The sequence below is a fragment of the Anguilla anguilla genome, chromosome 1, assembly GCF_013347855.1.
Source record: "Anguilla anguilla isolate fAngAng1 chromosome 1, fAngAng1.pri, whole genome shotgun sequence".
NCBI classification, from domain to species: Eukaryota; Metazoa; Chordata; class Actinopteri; order Anguilliformes; family Anguillidae; genus Anguilla; species Anguilla anguilla.
In genome coordinates, this window is record NC_049201.1 from 6489526 (window position 1) to 6503916 (window position 14391).

The 14391-nt window shown below is 50.4% G+C and overlaps 1 protein-coding gene across 1 annotated transcript in view; it reads left to right on the forward strand.

The window, feature by feature from the left end:
• LOC118236646 (MAM domain-containing glycosylphosphatidylinositol anchor protein 1) overlaps positions 1–14391 on the forward strand; it is a 71830-nt gene that overhangs the window by 35070 nt on the left and 22369 nt on the right. The window contains exon 8 of the mRNA XM_035435186.1: positions 2016–2174. Within this exon, the coding sequence (XP_035291077.1) occupies positions 2016–2174 (159 nt within the window). The remainder of the gene's footprint in view (positions 1–2015; positions 2175–14391) is intronic.

Here is a 14391-nt window from a genome sequence, read left to right on the forward strand (position 1 = left end):
ATTTCTCTTGTACCTGTGTGTTCCCCCCTCCCGGTAACTCCATCTAGTTTGCACACATCTTCATATGGATTCTAATGGCCGATATGAACACATAACTTGAAGGCACAAATATTGTGGACAGCTAACATCTAACATCTCATCCAAAATCATGGGCAATAATGTGGAGTTGGTCCACCCAGCTGCTGTAACAACTTCCACTCTTCTGGGAAGGTTTTATACTAGATGTTTGAACATTGCTACAGGGATTTGCTTCCATTCGTTCAGAAGAGCATTGGTGCTGGGCACTGATTGGGTGATTATGCCTGGCTTGCATTTGGATTTCCAATTTATCTCAAAGGTGTTGGATGGGGTCAGGGCTCTGTGCAGGCCAGTAAATTTCTTCAACACCGATCTTTATGATACCATTTCTGTATGGATCTCGCTGTGTGCTCGGGGGCATTGTTATGTTGAAACAGGAAAGGACCATCCCCAAACTGTTAGGGAAGCACAGAATCATCTAGAATGCCATTGTAGGCTGTAGTAGTAAGATTTGCCTTCACTGGAACTAAGGGGCCTAACCCAAACCATAAAAACAGCCTCAGACCAAGGAGGTGTCCAGAAACTTTTGGTAATATAGTGTAAGTTATATCAAAAGTAGCACATGCATGTAATGTTAAAAATGACTCACTTTGGCCTGTCCTCAACCAACCTCCTCAAAGCCATATTCATTTCAAAATATGAATGAATGGTTTGTGGGCTAGAGAACTCAAATCCACTGTTGTCAGAGTCAGTGGATTTTAAAAATGTATATCATTACCTTAAAGGGGTTTTTGAAAAAAACAGAAACAGCTGGGCCATTTTCACGGGCGTAATTTCTCCATGCGTCATGTTTATATCACATTTTGGAACCGTATTGCTGTTTTCGTCTTTCAAAAACAAATATGTTTTTTGCAAAAGGTTAAAAAGTTGCAGCGCGGGATTTTGTCCCCCTCCCCCCCGTTGTGATGTGATGATGTCATCAGTGCGCGACAGTGTAATGACGTGAACACATAGCCGTAAGGATGGGTGTGGACATTCCTGTCTCTTTTTTTTAAATGTCTGATGCTGTCTTCCTCCCTTCAAGCCCTTGTATGATTTCCTGTTCGGTGTCTCTCCGGTAGCATTAGTGTGTCCTGACCCCCAAACTGTCTGCAGCATGCATAATGCCTGAACATTCACTGACGCCTACATGGTGTGCTTTCCCTGTTCATAGCGTAATCACTCACATTTAACTGTCCCCAATGTTAATATATTCACAGTATATGCAATACATGAACATTTGCAGACCACCAAAGTGTCTGTACACAGTACAACACGTACATGACCATTTACTGACCTCCAAAGTGAGTCTGTTTACAGCAGTGGTCTCCAACCCTGGTCCTGGAGAGCTACAGGGTCTGCTGGTTTTCATAGTGACTCTGCACTTCATGAATCAATTAGAGCAGTTGATTACACAGTTAAGTCAACTCACCTGGTGTCTTGGGTCTCAATTGGGTGCTGATATTAAGGTTTAAACAAAAACCAGCAGACCCTGTAGCTCTCCAGGACCAGGGTTGGAGACCACTGGCTTACAGTATACTCACTCATTTACTGACCCTCAAAGTGAATCTGTTCACAGTATACGCACTACATGAAACCTTCACAAATCCCCAAAGGGTTTGGTCACAATACAACCAGTATATGACCATTTACTGACCTCCAAAGTGAGTCTGTTTACAGTACTGTTACTACGTAGACATTCACTGACCCCCCAGTTGTATCGGTTCACAGTATCCTTACTGTGTGGATATTTACAGACCACCAAATGTATCTGTTCACTTACAGACCAGGAAATTTATCAGTTGACAGTATCCTCCCTGTAGGGACATTTACAGACCAAGAAAATGTATCTGGTTGGCAGTATCCTTACTGAATGGATATTTACAGACCCCAAAAATGTATCTATTCACATTATCCTTACTTACATGTACTGACCGCTGAAGTGTGTGTGTCCTCAGGGTACTACATGTACATCGAGGCCTCCCGGCCCAGGCAGCCACTGGACACCGCACGTCTGCTGTCCCCGCTCTACAACGTCACCTCCAAGGGCCCCAAGGGCTCTAACCGCATGCCCTACTGCATCTCCTTCTACTACCACATGCGTGGGAAGCACATCGGTGAGTACCTGCGCGTCCATAGTGCTAAGCTCCACCCCCTGTCCATCCCGGGTAAGGCGCTCAGCCTCCCTTTTCGCTAAGCCCCTCCCGCGCTCTGCCGAGCCCCTCCCCCTCGCCGTGGAGACGTCCAATCCGAACATCTGAGGCCTGTCGCGCCCTTAGCGTGGACCCGGCTCTCCAGTCTGGCTGGGCTCTCGGTTTACCTGATTAATTCCTCGCATAAATGTATGCTAAACGAGCTGAGAGCAATTCAGAGCCTCCAATTAATTAACGGCGGTTTGCCAATCATGTCCTTTAGTGCCTGGGCTGAGTACGAATGGGCGTAACCCCTGGGAGCTCCGGGCATTCTTTTTTTTTTACAGGCAGGGCAGAGCTCTGGACTCTGTCCCGGAAAGGTCACGGGTTCGAGTTCCCGAGCGGGCAGGTGAGAACAGATCGCTGCAGCCAAAGCAATTAAAAATAAAAAAAAATAAAAATTAAAAAAAACGGAAAGCCTTGCTTAGAGGTTTTAACTTTCGGAGTCGTTTCGGATGAATTAGTCATTCGGAATCCGGCGGGGGGACTGAAAAAAAAAAAGAGGAAAAAAAAAGAGAGGGAAAAAAAGAGAGGGAAAGTCAGTAAATGACATCTGCTTGGTCTCTGCGGTGTGGTTGGGAGGAAACGGCTCATTTGATCCGCCCGTTTGACACACGAGTCGTAAACATGCAGCGAGGGGCGCTCCCCTCGCCCCCCCCCCCCCTTCCCTCCCCCCCTCGCCCCCCCTCCCCAGAGCGAGCGGCGCGCATCTGTCGCTCTTAGCATCTGATCGAGTGACCCTGCAGGCTGGTTACCACCACCGCCCCCCCCCCTTCCCAAATCTCCCTAGACCCCCCCCTCACTACCCACTTCTCTGTCCCAGCTGCTGCTGCTGCTGCCCTAACAACCACCACCACCCCCCCAACCCTTCCACACGCACAGACACATACACACACATACATCAATCATGCACACACACTCACATCACACACACACACACACACACACAGCACGTGCTCTTCAATATTTCATGGGCAGCTTGATGGCAGACTGAACCACCCCCCACATCCCCACCCCCCTGCCAGCCCCCACCAGAGGAGGGGACGCACATGTGGCGCTTCAGCCTGTTCACTCCTGACACATGTGGACTTCCTGCGTTCCTCTTTAATCAGGTCGCCGTGTGTCTGACCGCTCAGTGCCCTGGGTCGCCGTGCTTATGGGCCTCCTCTCCAATCCGAGCACAGCTTCTCGCTGTCCGTCCCGCCCAGGCTAATGCTAACAAGCTATAGCGCTGAGCCGCTCGACTCCGGGTCCTGCGGGCCGCGGCGCCTGCAGGTATTTGCTCTAGCCGTGTACTACACCACCTGGCTTCGCTAATTATTTTTGCCTCCTTGGTCCGGGAAGTAAGCTCGTTGGAGAAATCAGGTGGTGTAGTACACGGTTGGAGTAAAATACCTGCAGACGCTCCGGCCTGCAGGACCTGGAGCTGGGCAGCTCCGCTGTGGAATTAGACGGCTGTTTCGGCATCTTGGTGCTTTGGTGCTTACGCGTCATCGTAGAATCTGTCTGTCAGAAAGGTTCGCAGAGGAGGCGAAAGGTAGTCCAGGCAAAGATAGAGGCGAAACAGCCAAGATGCAGCTGCGGAAGAGCGTGGGCGTGCCTGTGAAACGCCGGTGTGATTGAGCCGAGGGTAAAGACCGGTTTTACAAGGCGTCCGTCCTCTCCCTCGCAAAAGCCCGCTGTCAATCTTCCTTTTTTATTGTTGGGTGGGAGGAGCTGGCCCTGCTCCGGTGGGGTACGCGAGGCTCTCCGCGCCTGGTGGGGGCGGGCGGGCCGGCGGGCGGGCGGGGAGGGAGGGGTGGCGGGGGTTGGGGGGGGGGGCTTGCAGACTGTAGAGGGCGATGATTGATGGCGCCTCCGGATGCGATCAGTCACTCGTGAGGCGGTTCATCATCGGCCGGACTATCAGACAGCTTTATCGAGTGAGCGGATTTCGCCGCCCGCGCGCACGTCTCGCGCGTTCCGTGATTTATTGCGCCCGTGGGGGCGGCTCGGGCGCGGTCCGCGCGCACGCACGCGCTCCCGGCTTTACGGAGCACGCCCAGGCGGCGCCGCGCGGGTGACGCGCCCACGCCCACTGCGCCATGCGACGCGCCCACCTGCGCGACCCGGCATGGCCTGGGACAGGGACGCACAAAACACGTGTACCGCGTGGCGGGGGTCATGTGTGTGAGTGAGTGAGTCACATGGGGGTCATGTGGGGGTCGTGTGTGTGAGTGAGTGAGTCACATGGGGGTCATGTGGGGGTCATGTGTGTGAGTGAGTGAGTCACATGGGGGTCATGTGGGGGTCATGTGTGTGAGTGAGTGATTCACATGGGGGTCATGTGGGGGTCATGTGTGTGAGTGAGTGAGTCACATGGGGGTCATGTGGGGGTCATGTGTGTGAGTGAGTGAGTCACATGGGGGTCATGTGTGTGAGTGAGTGAGTCACATGGGGGTCATGTGGGGGTCATGTGTGTGAGTGAGTGAGTCACATGGGGGTCATGTGGGGGTCATGTGTGTGAGTGAGTGAGTCACATGGGGGTCATGTGGGGGTCATGCAGGTGTCAGAAGAGATTAGGGTTGATACATGAATACAATACAATACATGTGGGGGGGGGTGGGTGGTGAATGTACGTAGCGATACGGACAGGGTTTTGTACGTTTTGGCCCGTGAATTACCCCTGTGCTGTTTACTCTCTATGGTGTTTTGGCCTGATTAACGTCCTGCCCAGATCCAAACAGGCCGTTGTGCACCTGGATGTGTTTCAAAGATAGCTGCCAAGATTTTCACTTCCGTCACCTTTGGTGTATTGATGAGTTTGGCTCAAGGCTCTTTTATGAAGGAATGCTTTATTAATCTTGCCTGCTATTCAGTAGGCTGTGGGCAGACATGGGATCTTAATTAAAATAAAAATCGAAAAGCAAAGACCATTCATCAAAATCCCTCACCCCCCCCCCTCCTTGGAGGTAGGAAGGGTCTTGAATGTGATGCAAGAAATCCCAAAAAAAGATTGTTATTTTTTTGTTGTTGTTGTCATTAAGAAGGCCAACGTGAGAAGCCTGGATCTGTCTACAAGAGCAATAAAATGGATGCACATAAAAGTGTTCAGTGTAAAATCAACTCTGAGCAAGTATTTCTGACACTAATGGAGTACATATTGTCCCTGCTCTGTTCAACTCAGTAACTCTAAAAGCCATTAGAGTTAATTTGACGCAAGGGATTTTAGCTGTGTGCCCTCTCCTCGACCCCCCCCCCCCCCCCGCTTCTCTTCCACTCAAACTCTGTCCCTTAGGCGATTGCCCCAAAGTCACTTGCAGACCCCCTCGTGGGGATCGCTGGGACCCCCAGAACGACACAGAGCCGGCTTTCTAGAATGAGCGATGCACACCGCCCTTCGCTTTTTTCCATCTCGCCGCCTGACCTCCTGTCCTTTCCCGCACCGCCGACTGACGCCGCCCGCGGGCTAATATTAGCTAAGCTGAAACGGTTGGGGCTAATCTGCTAAGTGACCGGGGCCGGCGTTTGACGGGCGCTGTACAGACGCCACCGTAAACAGGATCCACATCTGCTCCCGCCCAATTATACACCGTCCTGCTGGGAGACGCGCGTCCCCATTAGAAATGTACAAGACGCTCTGCGCAGTTCAGCAAAGGCATTAAACAACATTTAATGAGCTTTGGTCCCGTTAAACGATGTTTTGACAGGCCTGGTTTTGCTGGGAAGATGGCCGCGGGGCTCGCAGTGAGTCATCACGCCGTTCATCCCCCTTATTAATCACCGTCAGGCTCGTTGGGGCCTAATTGCACCTAGCCGCTGTCTCTCCTCCATTCAACGAGGCCACTGAATCTTCACACTTTCAGAATAATTCTTTAACACCGAGTTCGCTATTAAATCCTTATCGGGCGCGTATTGAGTGCTGCTTCAACTTCCATTATGACAAGGACTTTGCTTGGTGTCTCTTTTTTTTTTTTTTTTGCTCTTTGAAGGACGTGGTCAAGCCTGGCGAAACACACGGCTAGCTCTGGAGTGTCAGGTGAACTTCCTGTCCGTATGAAATAATGTATGTGGTCCTGTGGTTTCTTAGTTGTTTTGACTCTGGTGAAGACGCAGTAGCGTCGAAACGTTGGTCGTGTTTGTATAGTAAATATTTAAAAGAAGATCTGTGTGCTCCAGTACCTTTCTCTGGGTAAGTCCTTTTAAATGAAGTTATCCAGAGTGTCTTTGCTAGCCAGCTAGAGGCTCTGTGTGATGTTGCCGTACTCTGAGGGCAGTTGAGAGGTGGGCGAATGTGGAATGATGTCATAGTGACTGTGGGAAAAGAAAAGTTTGACTCGCAAACAGTGAGTGAGTGAGAGTGAGTGGGAGAGAGAAAGGGTGAGAGAAACAAAAGAGAGAGAGAAAGAGAGAGAGGGAGTGGGAGAAAGAAAGGGAGCGAGAGAAGAAAAAGGGAGAAGGGAGTATGGGAGAAGAGAGGTGCGACATTACTGATTGGGCTTAAGAAGCATGAGAGAGGGGGAAATTGAGAGAGGTGTCAGAAGGCCTTCTCCACCCTGATACCCATTCCCCTCTTCCCCATCTTCCCCTATCTAATCTATATCCCCCGATCCCAAAAAATAAACCTTTCTCCATGTTCCCTTCCTGAAGTTAATTCTAGGCACAAAGGATTACCGATTGCCCAGGTGTCATGAACTGGCCATTGCATTCTCATTAATCGCTACGTGAGATGTTGGAGGATCTACAGCCTTTTTTCATTTGCACTCATTCTAAGTCACGCTTTCGATAAGAGCATCGGCTAAAATGGCTGAACTATAAGGGTAATGTACATGTAAGGACAGCGGACTGAAACGCGCGTTGGTGAGCGCTTACCGAATCGGCCGAGCTCAGCCGGTACTCCCACCCGAGTGACCCCCACCCCCGGGCCGGGCCTGTTCCCTCCCAGGCGGGGGCCGTTTGTGCCGCAGCCCCCACTTTGACGGACTCCGTGATTTCGGCAGTCGGTCGACCTTTTCCGCGAAGCCTGGCGGCGGGCGGAGGTTCAGTCGTCGGCGTTCTGAAAAGACCACCTGGGGCAGCCGTGTGGAGCGAGCGAGCGAGCGAGCGAGCGAGCGAGCGGAGGGCGGGGGGGGGGGGGGGGGGGGGGGGGGGGGGGGGAGGGGGGGCGGGGGGGGGGGGGGGGGGGGGGGTGGGGGGCGTCCGGCGCCGGGGGGGGGGCACGCCGCGGTGTGGGCAGCGCTTTAACACTCACGCTGGGCTCACGCGCTCAGCCCCCAGGCCTCCCGCGGGGACGTTGCGTCTGCATTGCAGTCATTCGGCGGACGCTGTTCTCGCCTGGTCGGCAAACAGTGAGCGGAGAACAGAACAGGTCGAGAGAAAGTACCTCACATTGGGCCTCAGCACCCCAGCTACACCCCTGCCCCTGCACAATTACTGCACAGTTTTTCTTTTCAGGACCACTGTCCAGTCAGGGCCCTTGGAAATTTTCCTAACCAAAACCCCCCCACCCCAATGATTGTGCCCCTGGTGGAGGACCTCCTGTGATGCTGGCATTGTGCTGCCCCCTAAAACTCATTCAGAGCCCCCCCCCCACCCCCCCCCCCCGTCCTTCCCTCTTCTCTTCTCCCACAATGTCCACGATCACTGCAGGTCTTCTTTAGCTGGATAAAATAAAGCCCACTAATAATGAGAAAATTGTGTGAATCTCACAAACAAGAAAGTTATGCAAATCTTAAATGTATATATAAAAAGAATATTTTTTAACGTGATTACATATTAAAACTACTATTTACATATTAAATACATCTTTAAAATATGCTTAGTATCTGTACAAATATCCAAGAATACATAACATACGTATCTCATGTATGTAACGTAGTGTCCCGCTTTAGTGTTTTATTGTTTAGTATTTCCAAGAGAAGTGCTTTTTTTAATATGTCTTATCCAGAGCGTCAGCCTTGAATTGACTCTGTTGTTCCAGCAATTAGCAAACTCTGTACATTGTGTGTTCACTGTCATCACTTGGCTAACTAGCTAGTTAAGCTTCTAATTGGCTATTTACACAGGAAGCATGATGTTTGATTGCCACTCTGGAAAGTGCAATAATTTTTAACAATCGGAAATAACTTAGACTCTTCCAGTTGTCACATTGTCACATTGATTTTTTGTTATGAGGCGCCGTTGATGATTTCATCAATAATTTCCCTCTGTGTCTGTCCTCTGTAGAGGCGCTATCGTTCTATCCACCTCCTCCCATAAACAACCATTAGACTGCGGTGCAGATTACTGTGGGTTTAAATCTCTCATTTTGTACCATAAAGAAAAGTATTTCACTGGAAATGCCTGAGTAACCCCCACTCCCTCAACACCCCCCCCCCCCCCCCCCCCCCCCCCCCCCCCCCCCCCCCCCAGCTGAATAAATAGGTACCATTTAGAAGTGACGTGAAATCACCTCCCGCCAGCTATACAGATTTATCATGTGACAGGTGGGTTGTTGACTGCAATAACTCCACCCCCCCCGCCCCCATCCCAAAAAAAATAATTAATGGGGCTGGGGGTGCTGTGGTCATTTGGTTGTTCTGTGCCTGAGTGTTTTTATTTTCAGGATGTGGGGGAGTGGGGGGTAGGGGTAGGGGGAGGTGCTGATAGAGCGGTATCCTTCTCTAGCTTTCTCTTGTAGCCTGACATTTTTAAGAAGACATGTTTTGCATTGCTGTGACTGGATCAATAAATCTTTAACCGCACGCTTCTCTTCCTTTGGAGAGAAGGAGGGAAGAAAAAAAGAAAAGAAGAAAGAGATCTCTCTCAAGTTTTGGCCTGTCATCGCCCAAGTAGGCGGTTGAAAAACCTTGAAGGGCGACTGCTGGGTGCGAGTAAATAAAGAATTAGAGAGCAATTTGTTTAGATGTTTAAATAATAGATGTTTTACCATGAGATACGGGAAGAGGCCCAGAACTAGACTACTGGTTAGATGCAGACAGACAGACGGACATCCTCTCTCTCTTCTCCCTGCGGATTCCTTCACTCCTTCTGCGCTCTGGGTTCGCCAAGTTCCTTAGTCATGTGATCACAGAGACCGTAGCTATTGGCTGAAACTCAACACCTGAATCATGGCTCAGAATGCAGCACACATTCCACGGCAAGGTTTGTTGGGACCCTTGAGGACCCCCCCCTGACCTTTGGGCCCCTGGGCCTGGGGCCTACAGGCCCATTCGGTAATCCAAACTCGGTGGCCCCGGTGCCGTGTCTCAGTGCGTTTCTTTAAAAAGTGAAGAGGAACCCCATGCTGAGCACAGGCCCAAGCCTTGCTCTCAGCGGGAGCCAGCATACTGTGCCACGCGCGCGGGTGGCCGCGTGTGTGGGTCGGCGAGGATGAGGTGTTCTGAATGCGTGGCGCGGCTCTCTCGCCGTCTGTGCGCCATCACGGAGAAGGACCCGTTCCAGGCCTGGAGCCTTCCGCCCGTCATTTCAAAGTGCGATGATGAAGTGCTCGTCCTGTTTCGTTACGTGCGTGTCCTCCAACTCGAGCACTGTACCTCTCGGCAGGCATCCTTGTCTTTTCTCTCTCTGCCCTGCTCTCTCTCTCGTTCTCTCGCTCTTCTCTCTCTCTCTCCTGTAGTTCCACTGGGCCGCTGTCTTCAACATCCTTCTCACCTTGTCTCTCTCTCTCCTACCTCTCCATCTCTCTCCCCTGCTATCTCGCTCTCTCTCGCGTTCTCTCCCTCCGTCTGTCCCTCTCTCTCACCAGTTGCCCCTCTGTTCCTCTGTCTTCTCTCAGCCCTTTAGCAGGGTCCATTAGCCGCGTCTCCCTGGGTTTCTATCCGGCCCACACCTTGCTTGTGTCACTCGGCGGACGCCTGCGGCCATTTTGGCTCATGGCTCAGTCTTTACCGTACACCCACCACGTGAATCATTTATCCGGTGGGGTTTTCAAGGGGGAACAATCCAGGCGCATGAGCTGGGTCAAAGGTGCAGGAACACCAGCAGCAGTAGCAGCAGTATCTTCTACTACTGGAGGTTCACCCAAGATAAGATTAAGACCTGGTCCAGTGATTTAGAGGTTCACTCTGGTTCCCTTAGTGCTCCTAAGCTGCACCTTATCCATTCACGCCTCTACCCCCCCCCCCCCACCCTGCCCCCCCCCCCCCCCCCCCCCCCCATTGAGTCTGGTTCCTCCCCTAAGACTCTGTGAATCGTGTGATTTATTATGTATCGTATTTTACTAATGCCGGCTGCTGTCTCGGACCGGGTCTCTCTCTCTTTAAAAAGAGAGTGTCTGTGTCTCCACGGGTCTCCTGGTTATGTAAAGGTTAACTAAGCAAAGAAAATGGGTCCCTGTAAGACTTTCTCCTCCGCCACCTCGGGAGGTCTTCCGTGCCCACCGTCACCCTGGGTACTCGCGTTCGCCGGCGACGCGACGCGACGTCAAGCCGGGCGGCTCCGCGAAAGCGAATTGAGACAAATGTTTTGCAAAACGCTCTACGTAAACACATTATAATTCCATGATTTGATTTGCGATCCATTACTCATTTGTTTCTTCGTTCGTTCTCCCCCCCCCCCCCCTTTTCTTTCATCTCTGGCTACATTACCTTGATTGCGGGGAGAGCGGTGGCTATTCCCCACACACTGTTTACTGAAGGCTGCGGTCGTGAAGCTCTATAATAAGGAGGGCATCACTCATCTTAATATTGACTGCAGAGCAATTTGCCGGCGCCTAATAATAGCTCGTGCCCAATCTCCTGTTTATTAAGTTATTAATGGCCTCATTATCCTTTTTTTTCCCTCCCGAACCAGGAAGTCATCAACACGCCAATGCGCATTTGCTGAAATGGCTTTGTGGTATTTGAGCCACAATTAAGAGCCACTTATTTTTTAACTTAACTTCAATCGGTTAAAAAAAAAAAAAACAAACAAACAAAAAAAAAATGCATGGATTAGCTGTAGCTAGTGGTCGGTTGCGTTTGAAAAGTCTGAGGGTCATTTGTTTGTTTGAACTTGCTGTGGCTTTAGGGTGTCTCGGCTCCCTGAGTTGGGTGTTTTCTGTGGGTAAAAATACCCGTTGCACGAGGCTAGTCGCACAGGACCAGGGGCTTTTGAAGAATTAGTTTTGCGTGTGTTGAACCTGTCCTTAGATTGCAACTCACAGAGTCCATAGGAGTTTAGGTATGGCTGGCCATTATGGGGTTCAGTCCACTGAGGTCTGGATCACCGCTATTGAACTTAGTCACGTGACATATTCACTTGATCACTAATGGGCATGACATCACCCATTCGAAACTGAGGCCAGGGTCGATCCACTGAAATACGTATTCTCAGAGCAAGTCTTGAGAATGTTCTTACACCTTGAATTTGATTCTTACCTGGTAGTGTCAATCCGTAAAGATGCTATGAGCCGCTTGCGGCAGTGCGTTGTGAAAAGGTGTGATTTGTGTTGTTCCTAGGAAAGCCGTGTGCCTCTTGTGAATTCACGCACCGACACGCACGCCAAACACAGATACTGTTTGTGGGTTGCGTATATTTGTATGTGTACATTGTACCACAAACTTATGAATCCTTGCTTTATTCTTTCAATACTTGAGAGCTTTTTTTTAACACCGAAGATTGTCATGAATATGTACCCCTGTGGCAATAAGGGTATTACTGTTTCACCAGGGATAGAGCGAACTTTGATGTTACTTTCACATTACATTACATTACATTACAGGCATTTGGCAGACGCTCTTATCCAGAGCGACGTACAACAAAGTGTATATATGAACCGGAGAGCAGTCCCTCTAATTAGAGAGTAAGCTGGACATCAGACAGCAATGGAAGAAGAGCAATGGTGATTGGTAGCTACTTTCTGGGTCCCTGATGGTGTCCAGGCAGTATTACCAATAGGCATCCACCAAAGCACAGTTGGCGTGGTTCTATTGGTTGTAACCGGTGTGCTCTGTGATTGGTGGAGCTCCTCTGGCTCCTCTGTGTGGAATGGTGATGACAACCGCATCCTAGCCTTATTCTATTATCCCAGTGTTCCATTTTGAGTGACCAGGAGGTCAGGAGGTTAAACATCACTTCAATTCTGTCACTCAAGCCGGGACTGAATGCAAGCCTGTATGGATTTCAACCCAGGCTTTTTTTTTGCCAGGCATGCAGTGCCTCAATGTGAATGAATGAATCAGTTAATTAGTTAATAAAGATGAAGGAAACAGTGACAGGGGGAAACACAGCAGGTGGGGTTGGGGGGGGGGGGTATGCATCCTCTGAACACGCTTACGAGCCGTGACTTCAGACAGTCTCTCTCAGGCTCTCTCTCTCTCTCTCTCTCTCTCTCTCTCTCAGGCTCTCTCAGGCTCTCTCTCTCTCTCTCTCTCTCTCTCTCTCTCTCGTGTGTGAAGGACAGGAGAGCCTCAGAAATGCGTGGCAGTGGCGGCGGGTTTGGCGTGCGTTCCGTTCGGTGCGCGTGAGGGCGGGAGGCGCGTGAGGGCGGGAGGCAGATTGGCAGCATAATGTGCGATGCGCGTGTGGGCGGGAGTTTCGCGCGTATGTGTGTGTGTGTGTCACGGGAAAACAGTGACAGAAGCGCCAGATGGTAGCGAGCGGAGCGGAGTTTGCGTCCCACTTAAAAAACTTGACCACGTCATGACCCACAGTCACCGAATTCAGCTATGCTTAGTTGCTCTTTTCCAGAAAAGATAGATAGTTAAGATAAGATAGATAGTTAGTTTATTGTCGTTCCTTCTCCTTACAGGTTATGCAAAGAGTAGAACGAAATATAGTGCCCCCCGGGGCCATAGTGCAATACTTAAAAACAGAAAAGATTAAACAAGCAGTAAAAACAACGCAATAAAAACAGAACGTACAATAATAAAAGCAGCAAACTTAAAAACTTCACTTAAGATGAAGTGTAAAAACAGCAGACTGTCTGACCGTTAAAGTGCTGAAGTGCTTATGTAAGTCGATGATGATAAAATGATACTTATTGTGTCTCTTGTTCGGTCCAAACACATTACTGTTCCATCCATCCCATCATCCATCCATCCATCCATCCATCCATCCATCTATCCATCCATCCATCCATCCATCCATCCATCCATCCATCCATCCATTCATCCATCCATCCATCCATCCATCCATTCATCCATCCATGCGGCCCGTTACTGTTGTTCTCCGTGTACAAGGCAGTTAGAATTCTTCTCAAACGGCATTTCCCTCAAGACGCTTTTTTGCTTCCCCCCTCGATTTTGGCCGCATAAAATCATAAGTGATTGGCCGTGCCATTGCTGCGATGGCCTGGATTTGCGTGAGTGTGTGTTGGGGGGGGTAGGGGGGGTAGGGGGGCGGTTCCGGGGGGGGGGGGGGGGGGTGGTTTCGTCGCATGCTAGGTGCCCGCTTGGCGCGCGCGGCTCCCGAGGCCAGCTGCCTCATCCTTTTCCGCGGCGGTAATAAACCAGCTGAGCTGTGCTGCCACCGCGTCTGAGGCCTGCACAGCTGGCAGGGCCAGATTGCACACACCTGACCGACCGGCGGAAACTGCTCCTGAGCGGCCCAACGGGGAATAGCATGCTCCATTTTAAACTCCTAACTGACTGGGGCTCCGCTTGCCGTCAGTACCTGGCGTGTGCTATATAACGTACACTATATGTGGCATAATAATGTCATACTCATAATGGGATTATGAGTCACCTGATCATCCTGAGAAACTGCGAGTGGACGGTGACTATTTCTGCATTATTTATGCGGTGCGATTATGAATATGAATGAGGGGAGATTAAGAGTTGGGCTCCAGGGATGCACCTGGAATGTGTGATTTTATTCTTGATATATGACCCACATCTCTAGCTGTGGCTGCGGTGTGGCCTCTTGTCTTCTCAGCGGAAAGCGCTTGCCTTTGCCTACCCCATTCAAATATCCAAACTTTATTGTACGCCGCTCTCCTCAAAAACCACAAAGAAAAAAACAGTATTATTATGCATTAGTCACACGGGTTGATGTCTCTCTCTCTCTCTCCGCAGAATTGATTTCTTTCATCAAAACCACAGCGAGTGGGCAGTGAGGCAGCTCAAACACACGCGTAAACAAACACACACTTCTGACAGGGACTTCTGAACACCGGTGCCCAGGTTTAATTTTAATGCCAGTGTGTTGCACTACATGGAGTGAAATTTGAAGGACACGGTGA